The sequence below is a fragment of the Bison bison genome, unplaced genomic scaffold (genome assembly GCF_000754665.1).
Source record: "Bison bison bison isolate TAMUID 2011002044 unplaced genomic scaffold, Bison_UMD1.0 scf7180017864473, whole genome shotgun sequence".
Classification (NCBI taxonomy): domain Eukaryota; kingdom Metazoa; phylum Chordata; class Mammalia; order Artiodactyla; family Bovidae; genus Bison; species Bison bison.
Genome location: NW_011495034.1, coordinates 17,216,765 through 17,233,014, shown reverse-complemented (window position 1 = coordinate 17,233,014; position 16,250 = coordinate 17,216,765). Strand labels below are relative to the sequence as shown.

General features: G+C 42.5%; 1 protein-coding gene across 1 annotated transcript in view; it reads right to left on the bottom strand.

Annotated features, from left to right (window-relative positions):
• Positions 1–6,078: 6,078 nt before the first annotated feature.
• Positions 6,079–16,250, bottom strand: part of CSNK2A2 (casein kinase 2, alpha prime polypeptide) — a 34,459-nt gene continuing 24,287 nt past the window's right edge. The window contains exons 6-11 of the mRNA XM_010861849.1: positions 15,844–15,954; positions 15,465–15,566; positions 14,527–14,627; positions 13,580–13,728; positions 12,075–12,168; positions 6,079–6,521 (exon numbers count right to left, since the gene is read on the bottom strand). Coding sequence (XP_010860151.1) covers positions 12,092–12,168; positions 13,580–13,728; positions 14,527–14,627; positions 15,465–15,566; positions 15,844–15,954 — 540 coding nt within the window. The 3' untranslated portion in view covers positions 6,079–6,521; positions 12,075–12,091. The remainder of the gene's footprint in view (positions 6,522–12,074; positions 12,169–13,579; positions 13,729–14,526; positions 14,628–15,464; positions 15,567–15,843; positions 15,955–16,250) is intronic.

The following is a 16,250-nucleotide window of genomic DNA, read 5'->3' as shown; positions in this document are numbered from 1 at the left end:
CTCTATCAGATCTAGGCCCTTAAATCTATTTCTCACTTCCACTGTATAATCATAAGGGATTTGATTTAGGTCATACCTGAATGGTCTAGTGGTTTTCCCTACTTTCTTCAATGTAAGTCTGAATTTGGTAATAAGGAGTTCATGATCTGAGCCGCAGTCAGCTCCTGGTCTTGTTTTTGTTGACTGTATAGAGCTTCTCCATCTTTGGCTGCAAAGAATATAATCAATCTGATTTAGGTGTTGACCATGTGGGGATGTCCATGTATAGAGTCTTCTCTTGTGTTGTTGAAAGAGGGTGTTTGCTATGACCAGTGCATTTTCTTGGCAAAACTCTATTAGTCTTTGCCCTGCTTCATTCTGTATTCCAAGGCCAAATTTGCCTGTTACTCCAGGTGTTTCTTAGAATGAACACAAGCTGGAATCAAGATTGCTGGGAGAAATATCAATAACCTCAGATATGCAGATGACACCACCCTTATGGCAGAAAGTGAAGAGGAACTAAAAAGCCTCTTGATGAAAGTGAAAGTGGAGAGTGAAAAAGCTGGTTTAAAGCTCAACATTCAGAAAACGAAGATCATGGCATCCGGTCCCATCACTTCATGGCAAATAGATGGGGAAACAGTGGAAACACTGTCAGACTTTATTTTTTTGGGCTCCAAAATCACTGCAGATGGTGATTGCAGCCATGAAATTAAAAGATGCTTACTCCTTGGAAGGAAAGTTATGACCAACCTAGATAGCGTATTGAAAAGCAGAAACATTACTTTGCCAACAAAGGTTCGTCTAGTCAAGGCTGTGGTTTTTCCTGTGGTCATGTATGGATGTGAGAGTTGGACTGTGAAGAAGGCTGAGTGCCGAAGAATTGATGCTTTTGAACTGTGGTGTTGGAGAAGGCTCTTGAGAGTCCCTTGGACTGCAAGGAAATCCAACCAGTCCATCCTAAAGGAGATCAGTTCTGGGTGTTCATTGGAAGGACTGATGTTGAAGCTGAAACTCCAGTACTTTGGCCACCTCATGCGAAGAGTTGACTCATTGGAAAAAACTCTGATGCTGGGAGGGATTGGGGGCAGGAGGAGAAGGGGAGGACAGAGGATGAGATGGCTGGATGGCATCACTGACTCAATGGATGTGAGTCTGAGTGAACTCCGGGAGTTGGTGATGGACAGGGAGGCCTGGAGTGCTGCGATTCATGGGGTTGCAAAGAGTCAGACACGACTGAGCGACTGAACTGAACTGAATTGAATCATGACTGATGGATTCATAAAACATGCAACTTTACCCACATATGTGCTGCTGTTTGTACTAGTAGTACTGCTCCTTATTTGTGCCCTCCAAACAGAGGGATTGATCAGTTCTATTTTGCATGAGTCTTATTTTTTTGTAAGTTTAAAAAGGAGAAAAAACATGTGGTATGTTTAACTATATACCCTGCATTATTGACTTTATTTCTGATGGGAAGGAAATTCTGTTTTGATCCAGCTTTGATGAGACTCAAATCTTCTGCTTACCTTTGCAGATTTTACAAAATCATATGAACTACTTGAATAATTTCTAAGGCCCCTGCCAGGGCCTTGGAAGGGACCCAACAAGATCAATCAAGCAAGCTGATGGAGAAAATGAAAGTGCTTGCTTCTCTTAACTACTCGTTCTCAGTGAGTATCCATGTGAAAACTGTGTTCAGTTTTTCCTTATGTGGGGGTTCAAAGTTTACTATGATCATGGCCTTGGCTAAGATGATTTGATGATTTGATCAAAGATATGGCGGACATAAATGAGAGGGTTTGCTCCTATTGTAGACTTGATTTCGGCAAGCTTCTTCTGGGGGCAGACTGTGTCTTCTGGGCATGTATCCCCTCACCTACCACAGTACCAGCATGACAGACACACAATGAATGAATGAATGGATTAGTGCTAAATGGTTACCTCTGACGTTGCCTTCTTTTCAAAGTAATGTAGAACAAATTTAACCTAAAATCACCTCTCTCTCTCACAGAAACATGCATTAAACACTATACAGTCAACCCTTGAAGAGCACAGTTAAGGTCACCAATCCACTCCTCAGAAATCTGTGTGTAACTTATAATTGTCCCTCTGTATAGACTGCTTCCTCCATATCGCCAGTTCTGCATTCTCAGATCCAACCAACTGTGGATCATGTAGTATTTATTATTGAAAAAAATCAACATATAAGTGAACCCTGTAGTTCAAATCCAAGTTGTTCAAGGGTCAACTCTATTCCTTCAAGATTGTTTTCTCTTCATCAAGAAAGCTAAGGACTAAATACATGAAAAATCTTGATATGTTGCTTCCTTCAATGATTATGATTAGAGCAAGGTGGATGAGTCAGTTTTAAAAAGTAATAAATGAAAAAAAGCAGAATTTAATGAGGTAGTACTTACAATCTAAGTAGTGTATGCAGAAGCTCAACTGAGGTTAATCAGGCCATTAACAGATGCAGAGGATGTAAAAGTAAAGTAACTGCATGAGGGAAAAGATATGAGGTGGTCTTGAGAATCCCATTACTATTACTATAGGATTGACCAAAAATTTCGTTCGTGTTTTTCATACATTAGCTTGTATGGGAAAACCCCAAATGAACTTTTTGGCTAACCCAATACAAGCAGGAGGGTAGAACCACTGCAGAAGCAGCAACCAATTCTGTGCCCAGCTCAGAATCTCTGGCCATGAACGAATTAGAGTCCTGTGTTTAGACAGAATATCTCACCTTGGTGGCATAGGTGTCAAAATACAAGATTATGGGAAGTAGATCAAATACACAATGTCAGTAATACATGTCAAACAGAGGAATACATTTCTGATTATTGTGATGTTTTGTTGTTTAAGATATTTGAAATAGTTAACCCATTTAAAGGATTAGAGGATCTGGTACTTCGAATTTAATTTGAAATGCTTAAAGGAATTTGAAACTAGACCTGTAATTATAATTTTAAAATGCTATGCAAGTTTAATTAAGTTTGTAAACAATGTTCAAAAGATTTTGATTGATTAAATCTATGAGTTTAGACTTAGATATGTTAGTATTTGAATGCTTAGGAAGATTTCAGCAGATTTTAGGTCTTTCATATAAACTATGGGAAGTGTTTGTGCAAATCAAACAGATTAAACATGTGGTTTACTTTCAATCTGTCTAAGGAAACTAGATTAAGTATGTGGGTAACGTGTATAGTTTAACCCTGGAGTCCCCAACCTCTGGGCCTCGGACCAGTACGGATACCTCCTGTCAGATCAGTGGTAGCATTAGATTAGAAACAAAGTGTGTAAAAAATGCTTTTGAATCATGCTGAAACCACCCCCCACCCCCGGTCCATGGAAAAATTGTCTTCCATGAAACCGGTCCCTGGTGCCAAAAATTTGGGGGACTGCTGGTTTATCCCATTAAGTTTTGAATTAATTGAACATCGATCAAAGATGAACCAAAATAAATGTTCAGATTTACATACAAAACAAAGCAGTCGGTAGTTATAACAGGATTTGTAAAGACACAAGACAAATTAGACTTTTAATCATACAGTTTAATAACTAAGATATTAAAAAAACCCCACCTGGAACTGTAAAAATCCCTATTAGTGCACAAAAGCCCTAGTTACTTGTGAAAAACCAGTGGACAGCATCTATTCATGTCAGTCTGAGGCCAGAACCCCAAGCACCTGGCCAGTAAAGCACACAAGGGACTTGCCTCACACTGGAGGGCAGTCTGTTCTTCACCCCTCCTTGCTGACAGGAAGGGGGAGGTATAGTGATGAGATGAGAAGTTGTGCCTGGAGTCACCCCTTAGCTGGGAGCAAAGATGGAAGAGCACCTGAATGACAGGTGCTCAACTGGCAGACCGCTGAATCCTAGCTCCAGTGGTTATATCCGAAGACACTGGTAAAAGAGCCAGTGCTGGACAGATGAAGCTCCTGCTAATCTCAGAAGTTCAAAGGGGACTGTGTTGGGACTCTGCACGTTTTTGTTATTTTTGAAAACTTATTTTTAAACTTACATACACTAAAATGTACACTTTTGGGTGTGGTTTTGACCAAGTCATATAACCATCACCATGTTTAGGATACATCGCCCTCAAATTCCCTTATGCTATCTGTCCCTTTGCAGTCAAGCCCCCCAATCCCACAACCCCCAACCTTAACCCTTGGCAACTGTGGGTCCGTTCTCCATACCAACAGCTTTGCCGCTTCTGTGCCTACGTGCGTGCTAGGTTGCTTCAGTTGTGTCCCACGAGGCTCCTCTGTCCATAGGATTCTCCAGGCAAGAATACTGGAGTGTGTTGCCATGCCCTCCTCCAGGGGAACTTCCCAACGTAGGGATCAAATCTTCGTCTCCCTCGTCTCCTGCATTGCAGGCAGATTGTTTACCACCAAGCCACCAGGGAAGCTTCTTTTTCCTTAATGTCATATAAACAGAATCATCTAGCCTTTTGATACTGGCTTCTTCACTTAGAACAATGCATTTGAGATGCTCATTAAGTTTGCAGAAGATTCTGCAAAGAGTTGCTCATGCATTCCACCATCCAGTCCCCTCTGGCCAGGAATATTTTAAAACATTTCTACCTCTCTGCATTCTTACTTTTGAAGGTTTCTCCATAGCATTTCAAACATTAAAAGGCAGCCATTTTTCATATTTAAGATAACTTTTCCTTGTAATTTTTTGAGAAAAGAACTTTAGAATTTGATTCTGAAATTATGTGATTATTTCATGATATTCTGTGACTCATCGTTAATTATCATGAGAAAAATAACAGTTTTAAATTTTTATTTCTTGGTTGTGCTGCAAGGCATGTGGGATCTTAGTTTCCTGCCCAGGGATTGAACCCACTCCCCCTGCATTGGAAGTTTGGAGTATAAACCACTGACGCACCAGAAAATTCCTGAAAAAAATATTTTTAAAAGAAAATACTGAATTCTCAGTTCACAGGATTGGAGTAACATCTAGTTACACTTATTTTTATTTTGCAACTTTCTATATTAGAGCCAACACCCCTTCTTCAAGTCTCAAATATCCAGTAGGTTTCTGGAAAGTTCATAGGCCCTGGGCAGGCCTGACAGAGCCCAAGAATTCCATAGCTTAAGGCATCATGATGCCAGCCTACACCAGTGAGAGAAGGGAACAGAAGACTGCTTTTTCTGAACAATGCCCTTCCTAAAATAAAAAAAAAGAAAAAAGATATGGCACAGTAATTCTTTTTTAAGATTTTATCTCACAAACATACAGTGTAAAAATATTGTGTAAATTTGTTCATTGCAGCAATACTGGCAATAGTATTGGTAAGAGTCTATCCATAAAGGACTGCTTCAACTATGGTACATTACACAATGGAATAATATACAGCCACGAAAAGGGATGAGGTAGATCTATACATGCTAACAGTGAAAGCACAAGTTGCAGAAAAAGAAGGTAAAATCTACCTTTCTGATAAAATCCATTTTAATTTCAAAGTGTTAGTAAATGCATAGAAAAAAAGTGAAAGATACACATCAAATTTGACTGTGGTTTCATTTTCTCCCTGAACAGACATGTCTGGAGCTCCTGTTCCATTTTCTTTCACCTTTGATGGGCTTCTTCTTCTCCCAGGATGCTCTGAACCCAAGATCTGACTCCTTCCCCACCTTGGGTCAATGAACTGAACCAGCCTCTGAGGTCAGATTTTTCTGAAGTAGGGGGCCAGGGTGGACAGGATTTGGGGATGGAATGGAATACTGAAACATGCGCAGTGGAAAGCAAAGCAGGGATTAAGACAGCTTCCTGAGTTCATGAGAGAGAATGTTTACCTGCCACCTGAACGGCTGCGTGACTCACCTGCTTTGGAAGGAGCGGTCTAGGGAGATGAATGCGTTCGAGGCAAGGCCCGCTTTCCTGGCTTGCCAAGTCTTGCTGGAATCACCTGCAGTGCCCCATCACCAAGATGGGTTCACATACCTATTTCATTTCTCATCTGTCCTGGAAACTGCCCTCCTCCCTCTGGCTAGAACCTGGCTCAAACGCTCTTCTATCTCACTCTGTTCCTCTGTGGCCATGGGGTCTCATTTAATGGCCCTTTCCACACTGAAAACTCACCATACGTTTCTTTTAAAACCTTTTATTCAATAATATATACTTTTAAAATTATAATATGTAACCGCCCGTCATGCCATATACACCCCATGCCCCCACTGGAGTCTGGTCAGCTGGTTAACGTGGTCTGCTGGAAAAACAGGTGGCCACAGGACGAACCAGGGGCGCAGGGGAGCAACAGTAACCAACAACCATTTCGCATACCCTTCACATTTCCCATGCTTTCTGGGTCAGGAGGAAGTCAACAGGAAGCCAAAGGCGTGAGAACCTTTTACATTCGGAAGTGAGGTTTGATATACGGTGGTGGGCTGCCCTTCGGTTGGTCTAGTTCGTGCTCGCCAAACCCGCCACCGTTTTGTGTCTGCTCACGGAACGTGATCTCTCTACACACGTTAAGACGTTTGATTTGGTTCTTGTTCTGCTTATGGAAAGTGGGAGGAACAGCAACAGACCTGGGGAGAGACGGGAGGAGGGGAAAGACGGCATTAATCAATCTGACTGGGAGTGAAGAGAGGCCTCCACGGGCGAGTGGCTCCCTTCTGGGGAGCTGTGGAAATAGTCTACAAGCCTGACTTGCACATGTGGAAAACCAGGTAAGGACTGACTGGTTTCAGGTTTCAAATAGTACCCTTTCCCATCACCACTTGCAGAGGCAGTCCTGGCCCCTCCTCTGCTCTCAGGACCAGGATGCTCATCTAGAAGCATCACTCTTGACCATCTCGGGCGAGCCCAAGCTACAAGTTCAGTAGTCCAGCTCCAGAGTCCTCATTAGATCTGACCAGGTTTACTCAGGATGTCTTTGGACCAAGAATCAGATGACTGTTTACACAGGGAAAGGCCCGAGGTGAATAAAGAGCAAAACGGGAGCTCAAGTATTTTTAACTCTCCCCTGGAAGTGGCTGTCTGGCATGGCCTGAAAACCTCATTCCTCCTGCCATGTCCAGCACAGCAGAGTGGGCGGTTGAGACGCCAGTGGCATTCTAGAAGCAGCATCTCAGAATGGTACCGGCAGTAATGGAAGGACAGTGCACCTGAGAAGTTGTCATACGGAATCATCTCATGACCCACTTTCTTTGGATACAGGAAGGGTTCAACTGCTTTGTGTTTGAGAAAGGCTGAATGGTGCATAAGGCTAAGAAAGAAATGACTCTTCAGCAAATGATTTTCAAGTGTCCAATTCCACCAAGGGAGCAGTGAGAACAAGGGCAATAACAAAAGACTCCACTGGCCACACAACAGCACGTGCCTGCCTGTGTTGCAAGGAATGGGGCTGGGGAGAGGTTTTCTTTCATAAATGCAGAAAACTGCCACAAAGGTTAAAGTTGTGCAGCGAAACAGTCAACCCCAAGCAGGGTTCTGAGTTGTACCTGAATTCAGGATTAAGTACCAAGAAATAGGACTGTCCCCCTACCACCCTAGTTCCATCACTTCTGCTAGAGGAGTCTTCACACCAAGGTGATTAACTGCAACCGCCCACCCACACATCTTCTCAATTCCAGGTTTATTCCTCCTCTCCCCCAAGAGACAGGAAGTACAAGCTTAAGGTCCTCGTATGGCAGTGGCTTGTGTCCCACTTGGCAACGCTGGTGATTGTCAACATTTTTATTTATGAAAACAGATTTCACATGACGTTTTTCTTTCCTCTAAAGGGCAGCAGCACAGAAATTATACATCAGTCATCTAGTGATACAAAGTGGTGGTCACCCAGGCAGTGTTGCTTTTCTGCAAACAGGAGACAGTCGGCTCCGAGGTTCTGGAAGGTTTATTCAAGCTTTTCACTGGGTGTCAATATTTCTGTCCCAACCTCTTTAGTCACCATTTACAGCAAGAAAAGCCAGCAAGTGAAAAACTGTTAATTTATTGATTCAGTGAACTTAAAAAAAAAACCAAAAAAACACAATCCCCAATACATGCAGTTCAGGATTAAGTATCACATTTGCAGCACATTGTTGAGTCTCTACATAAAAGTATGCATCACCTGTATAATCCCATTCCATCACTTCCCCCAGCCTCTGTAATACCTGGTTGGGGTTATTTCCATTGACACATCCATATAGCTCCAAAGCATTTATTACTGGTTTTGAGCCAGATGTTTCCTCGCCACCTACCCCCCCCTCATCCCCACCCTGGGGGTACTTTTTAATGACAAGATGTCACTCAGTCATAGATTTAAGCAGCTCACTGACAAACTTTGGCTTGTCTGCTCAAAGGGACCCTGCTTTTGCTTTTGGGTTTACATCTCAATGGCCTTGACGCTGATCAGTTACTATCCACTCCTATTCATGTGTAGGAGGGCAGGTTGCTTTCTCCTGTGTATGCTTGTGCAGTAACACAGGTTTCTAGATGAATCATTAATCTGAACTGGCATTAAAGGAGACTGTTGACGGGGCTCTCTCAGATCCATTTCAATGCATATATAAAAATTCTTCCAATTGTTTGTGTCCCCAAATGATTTTGCTTCCATCCTCATCACAGCAGCACCTGGGAGAAGCTAAGTCATTTCCCTGAGTAGGCGCAGGCGGAGGCCCACGGACGCGGGCTCTCTCTGGGACTCAGCACCTGCCTCGAGAGCACCACCGTGTGGTCCCGCTGGAACCAACCCATGGGGGAGTGCCCATCTCAGGGCGTGTTCCAGAACTTGAACTCTGTGCCCTGCCTTGCTTTCACCCCTCAAAAGTCATGTTCCTTCCTCTCAAGATCTACCTTTGCACTGTTTTATTTTTAAACTGATTCCCTGTCTTCTTTAAACAACCCGCTCTCATGTCCTCTATCCCTGCCCCAAGGATTACAAACTCTTCTGTCTCCTCTAATCAATCAGATGGAAAGTACCTTCCTTCTCTGCAAGGGAATACACATGCTTTGAGCCTCATGAGTACTGGTGTGCTGAAGAATGCCTGTGAGGGGACCCAGCAGAGGGACCGATGTCCACACGCCTCATGGAACTGGCACTGACACCCCTCTGAGTGCTAAGAAGAACTGGGAATGCCTGGTCTGCATTATACACTCCGTGTATACTTCTCCCACCCAGTCACCCACCGCTGGCTAGAATAGGATAGGGGTGGGCCAGCTGATAGGATCCTGGGGAGAGTGAGCTGCAAGCAAACCCGATGAAAATCTTAGCACTTCATCAGTTCTGCTCTCACCATGGGATTTCTCAGCTGAAGCAAAACCTTGCAGTTAGACCCACTTGTGGCCAACAACCTCTGATACACCCATCTGTATTTGGCACAGGAACCTTCTGTTCTCGCCACGCCAGGTCTATGTTTTTGAACATAGGCAGTACCTGAGATGACAGTGTAACACTACCCTGTTCCCCACATTATTTTTGCTTTTCTTTAGGAAACAGTAAATCCTTATCTTAGGCACTTTTAACCTGTTATAAGGTAATGAAGCAAACAAAATGTCTAATGAAACTTACTGAGATGAATTTAAGAAATAATATGCTAACCGGAAAGGATACTGGGTGGGTGAATCTACCATAGCTTTGTCTAGATATAAGACTAGACTCACACACACACTCTCTCATCCGTCTTTTGAATTTTCCAAGACTGCTTCCTAATCCAGGAAAAGACTCTAAAATCTCAGGGGAGCTAGGTCCATCTGCACACAAAATGGTTTTGGAGCTAGGAAAAGAGGAAAGGTCTGGACTAGACTCAGTTCAGTTTGGGAAAGAACCAGTCATAGTCAGCCAGCCACAAGTTGGGTGTCAAGACCAGCCTTGGAAAGGAGTGAGCATTTTAAACTCAGTTATGCTTTATGTCTAAGGCATGAACAGAGGTAAAAAGTAGCGGTGGCGAAAAAGTAAACTGCATGCATAAAATGGAACAATTACTCCCTTGCCAAGCTGCAGCCACAGAGCCTGAGGACAGCCAGGTGAGCTGTGTCTGCACATATTACATCCTGATGAGAGAGAGAAAGGCAGAAGTCAGTCACCCGACCCTTCTCCAGATGCTTGTATTGCCTCTGGGGGACTCAAGCAAAAGAAGCAGGGTTACTACTTCATCAAGACTCTCCAGCAGGCTCTCCCTGCCTGGTCCAGACAGGTGACGTGAAGGAAAAAAAAGAAGAGTGGGGGAAGGGAATGGGTGACAAAAGAGGAGATGGGTGGGGCAGGAAAGACACACAGTGGCACATCTCCCTAATAAATAATAACAGCTTGGTGTCGCCTAGAAGGGCATGTCAGAAGGTGTCTGACAATCTGAAACACCTGTGTGTTGCTGCCTGCCATATCAATATAGGTTCAGCCAAGAAGTGCTGTCCAGTTTCTTATTTTCAGGTAGAACAAATGTATACATTAATATACAGGACGTGCAATGAAGGCAGGAAGCACTGGTTTGAGAACCTTAACTGAATGCATTTCCTGGCTTTGGGATCTTGTTTTGTTTGTATTTTAAGTTCCCACTGACCAAAGGACAAAAATAGAACCTACATTTAGAGATAGGACCTGCTACCAATATCAATACAATTTTATTGGAATATGGAATGTAAACAGATGCTTTCAAACAATCTAACCTTATAAAAATGTATGGCATTATTAAATAGTTAATAAAGAAATCCTAAAGTGTGATGTGGTGGTAGACACCTTGAGCTCTAGCCCAGTGTGAGAGGTCCCCACAGTTGTGGCATGGCTCTGCAGCTGGGGTCAGGGGGCTGCGTGCAAACCATGTTGATAACAGGTCCCCAGAGTAACATCAGCCCCCATTTTTCAAATCTTCTTAAACAAAATACAGCTTCCTTTGCTTAACACGAAGGCTAGCACAATGGATCCCTATCTTTGACACCTGTCCCAGCAGCTCCACTACCTCCCCAAGTCCCATGTATATTGCTCTCTCTGGTCGCTTGGGTTACGGGTGACCCTGCCCACACAACACCAGTCTCTGCATGTGAGAAAGACTTTTCTTTGCCAACACATTCATGGATACCTGTAAGAGCTCAAAAATGCAGATTACCCTGATTACAGAGGGAAACTGTTTCTCATGGGGATAAAAAGGGGTAAAGGGTAGGAAAGGAGGACTTTCCCTCCCCTGCCACCCAATTTGTCTTTCCTGAATAAATTCTAACAGGATGTTTTTATCCTCCCTCCCTGAAGACTGACTTTCCAGCTTTAGTCATGGTTGTGAACAAAAAAATCTTTGTTTCAGAGATGTGCATTAAAATAGGTACACATACAGGGATGTGCTGGGAAATGAAGTTTTCCTTAAAAGACTGGAAAAAGAAAAAAAGCTACATGAAAAAAAGAGCAACAAGATTTTAAGGTTAGGCAAATCAACGAAGGTTACATACAGTAAGCTCCAAGTTATGCAACTTAGCATTCAAATTTTGATGGAACAGATGGACCTGTCCGAGGCATCACAAGGTTTAAAGTGATGCCTCCTGACATCAAATGGGACTCTGGTGAGAGTGACTGCAGTTTGCTCCCAAACGAATACACTTAGAAGAAAACGGCAGGGATGAGGTACATTTCCCAGAGAGCTCATGTCGTTAAAAAAAAAAAAAGAAAAAAAAATACATAAAACATGAATCTGTAAAAGAGTTTAGAAGAAAAAAAAAATACTGTCACTGTTTTAGTATCTCCTTTTCATAAATGAGGCTGGTGTGTCAGTTCAGACTGCTAAAACTTGAGCCTGAATCTCACCAAAGGAAACCCAGACCGCAGTGGAATAGATAGGAAGTCAGATATTCAGAGCTTGTTGACTTCAACAGGTTAATTCAACAGTGGTCTCCTGTTAAATAAAGGAAATGTACAACAACTCCGAGTCTCTCATCTCCCATGCATTCCAAAGGGAGAGGCCCCTCAGATTCTCAACTATGTGCATCGTCAGGCTGCCCAATGGCAGCTCCCTGTAGACTAGTGCTGGGGAGTTTCTTTTGACAGACTTTTAGGTCTTTACTCTTCTTTGCGTTTAGAAGGAATGGCTAGAATTTCTTTTTATCACACTGTAGTTTTCCTTCAAGGTTTGTGTTTGGTTGGTTGGTTTTATTGGCAAGCATCAATGCTGCATTACCCGTCGCTTTCCAGTCTTCATCGGGCTGCCGTGAGACCACTGGAAAGTACAGCGTTATCTGCACAAGGCTGGGACTGCTCCTTCACCACAGGGTCTGCAAGAAACCAGGAGGACACTCAGCAGAGGCAGGACCAGCCCGAGTTAGGGGCAGACACCATGGCAGACCCGACCTTCCTCAGTGAGACAGAAACACAGGAAACCAGGGTTAAGAGGGCAACAAAAATCAGAGATGCTGAGAAATGACTGGGAAACGCTCTCATAGTCAGCTCATACCTCTTCAGAGTACACGTGCAACTGCTGAGAATTAGGGAAAAGAGAGGCACAGAAACACCCACTGTCCACTGCTCAAAATTTCTACTCATTTTCTTATGTGTTATTTTCCTTGACTACTAATGACATATCCAACTCCTAATTTCTTCAAAGTATGTGTGATGATAAACACTTCAGAGAATGGAAAGGGTGAATAAAAGGAACCATTAGAAGGTCTATGGATTTTAAGCAACAGCATAAAAAATTTTTTGTAAGTATACCATGTATTTGGAAAAGCAGACAGATCATGATTTGCATAATACAAACATCAGTGTTCATAATCCAATCAAACTCAGAGTAAAAACAGCTTTCTGTGATGGAACCTGGAGAGACGACATCCAGTTGCACTTGAAGAATGAAGGGTAAGATTTTTTAAAATCTGCTTTCAACTACAGTTCATGGGCAAGCAGGCTCACAACCAGAGAGCATGAATTCTTTGGGCAAGATTTACTTAATCTCCAGAGGGGGAAAAAGAAGGAGGAAAGATATTGAGGAAAGATAGCGTACTGGTTAAGCAACAGACAGGCTGAAAGGTCTAATCTTGCTTCAGAGAGAAAACTAAGACAGGTCACTTAACCTCCCTTATGCTCAAGTCTCCTCTGTGACTGATTAAATGACCTCACACTGTCTCTAGTGAAAATCCGGGATATCCTTTATCAGAAGGAGAACCACATGCATGCAGATAAGTAAACAGTCACATAAACTGAGTATACACACATACTTCAAAGTGAGACCTAAGAAGTCAGTAATACAGATAGGATCTTAGCGAGGGCTTTCCATACTTGCTGTCCTTTCCTCAAATTCCTTGTATTTATTTAACTTCCTTCTTTAAAAATATGCTATGATCACCTTATTATTTTCAACAAGTCACTTGTTTTTTTGGAGGGGAAAAATCTTTGATTAGGTTTCCATACAAATGTATGTATTTTAAAATTAAGTCTTAGATACTTCTGATCTATCAACTTGGGGGTCATAGGCAACGGTCAAACAGACCTGACTCAGGGGAACTATAGCAATGAACAAGCAAACACCTGCGAACATCAAGAAACAGATCTGCAGAGTTATTTCAAGAGTCTAGAACTAATGGGGCCAAAACCCAAGGACAATTCATCCAAATTTCCAGAATTCTTTTGTCTGGCCTCAAAGATAGAAGGTGGAAGAATCTCCCTTTGACAAACCAGGCCCCAGAGACTCACAGAAGTACGGGTGCTCCATGGCCTCTTTGGCAGTCAGTCTCTGTTGATGGTCATATCGCAGAAGTTTGTCCAGAAGATCCAGGGCCTCAGGGCTGACGAGGTGTCTGTTCTCACTATGGATAAAATTTTCCCAGCGTTTCCGTGAATGTCTGAGAAGAAAAGTAAAGCATTAGTATTCTGAGGTTAAATTCCACAAAAATCCTTTTTAGGGCTAAAGCCAGCAAAGTCTTAGAGCACTGCACTGATTATAAGCTGGTTAAACCTCACTGTTATTGGTACCACCTGTCACACCCCTACCCACCAGCACCCTCAAATAAAACAGTACTCTGAAATGGATACACACTTAATTAAAATGTCTACATTTGGTGCAAAATTTGTGGAACCTTTCTAGATAATGTTTTATGCCTCAGGCTTTGAGTCAATTCTGGGTTAGGCATGGAGGTAGGTGAGTAATCTTTATTGTTTAGCAGATATATTTAGAGAGCTGGCCGCAGAAACATGGAGGTTCCATAAAATTACTCTCTGAAAATCATCAACACAACATTTACTTCTCAACACCATTGTACTGTATCTGAAAATATGCTTTAAAATTTGCTCTTACAGAAAATCCATTATACAGAATAAGAAGAAACTATAATTCTCTTATTCAAAGAAGAATCACAGCATTCTAAGATTCTGCATTAAAATAAGCAGATGCTGTTCCAGAAAGTTCTTTCCTGTGGCATGATTTTTGTCTTCCATTTTCTATTAACAGAAGTAAAATGATTAGAAGACAGATGTAAACAATGCTAAAATAGCTCAAGTTAAAATATATATGGGGGAAAAAAAGAATATCTCAATTCTGATATAATTAGAAAGGGGAAAGAGCTTCAGAAAGTGATTTCGACTACCCTTTCCCCTTCTGAAATGGGATAAATTCAGAGCCTCTTTCTCTCTCTCTTACTTACTGTCCCAGAATATCGTTGAAGTGCGGATCTAGGTCTATGTGATACTTCTTCAGATACCCATACAGCTCATCTGTACCCAGAACCTTGGCAATGCGAACAAGCTGAAACACAAAACAAACTGACCAAATCACTGAGCACAGAACTCACTGCAAGCCCGCGGGGATGCTGGACCAAGGAATTAGAAGGCTTCCACATCACTACATTTCCGGGGAACAGATACAGATCTGAGCCCAGGGCAGACAGGCAGCAGACTCACGGATATGAAGTTCACATGAACGCACATTTTCAAAATGCCTTTAAAAGGATAACACAACTTATGACAATAATCTTTTAGAAGCTGATGATTATGGGGACATAAAACCTAATACTTATGGGCTCCCCTGGTGGTCCAGTGGTTGAGAATCCGCGTGCCAGTGCAAGGAACATGGGTTCGATCCCTGGTCCCTGAATATCCCACATGCCATGCAGCAACTAAGCCCATGAGCCACAACTACTGAGCCTGTGCTCTAGAGCCCGGGAACTGCAACTACGGAAGCCCACATGCCCTAGAGCTGTGCTCTGCAACAAGAGAAGCCACCACAATGAGAAGCCCGCGCACCAAAGTGACAGAGTAGCCTCCACTCTCTGCAACCAGAGAAAGGCCATGTGCAGCAATGACGACCCAGCACAGCCTAAAAACAAACAAAAAACAAAACCAAACGACTAGAATCTTGTACAAGGAGGTACTTAGCTTTTTTATAGACTCAACTTGGAAGTTGGGCATAAAACAGCACTGTCTCTATCTTTGGGACCACAGATAAGATTCTGTGAAATTCTTTGCCCTGAAGAAAAGCTTACACTGAGTGGTATTTAGGGACTCAATGACAGCATTCCTATCAAGATGCTATTTTCTTGGTATCTGCCCCCAAATGGATGGGAGTCAGATGGTATTTGCTTACCTGGTCATAGTTATCCTGTCCATGAAAGAAGGGCTCCTTTCGAAAGATCATGCTCGCTAACATACAGCCCAAACTCCACATATCCAAGCTATAATCATACATCTATGGAAATAAAGACAACCTATCAGTGAAGGGGGTTTTACAAATGTCATTTTTCTGACCTGAGTTTCTAATCTTCTATAGATATTTTAAAATTCAAAGCCAAAAAAAGTAGCTGAGACAAATCCATCATTATCATTTTATCATTTTGGGATAGAATATAGACTGGATTTGAATGTAACCAAACTGACTATAAATAAAAACCAGGAAAAAGAAAAAGCCAGGAAAAGCCCTAAGCAAATGTAAAAAGAACTCAGCAGTGCCTCATTAACAACTTTACCTGATAGTCCACAAGGAGCTCTGGTCCCTTGAAGTACCTGGAGGCCACTCGGACATTGTACTCCTGGGCGGGATGATAGAATTCTGCCAGACCCCAGTCTATCAGTCGCAGCTATAAATACGACAGAAATAAAACATGTGAAAGGAGTGTCTCCAGATGCCTCTGTCTTACAACAAGGCCACATCCCATTTGATAATCTTTGGCCACATAAAAAATGTTATCAAGTGCACTGGCTAAAGGCTCATGTACTTTCTGGGAACTGCTAAAAGGTCATTTCTAGAGCAGAGCACTTGGTTGCAATCTTAGTTGTTTTTCCTTAACATTTAAATTATCCTGGCTTATCATTTCTCTAGATCAATAAAGTTTAAGCTTGTCTTCTGCCCCCATAACCAGCTGCATGTGTTAAC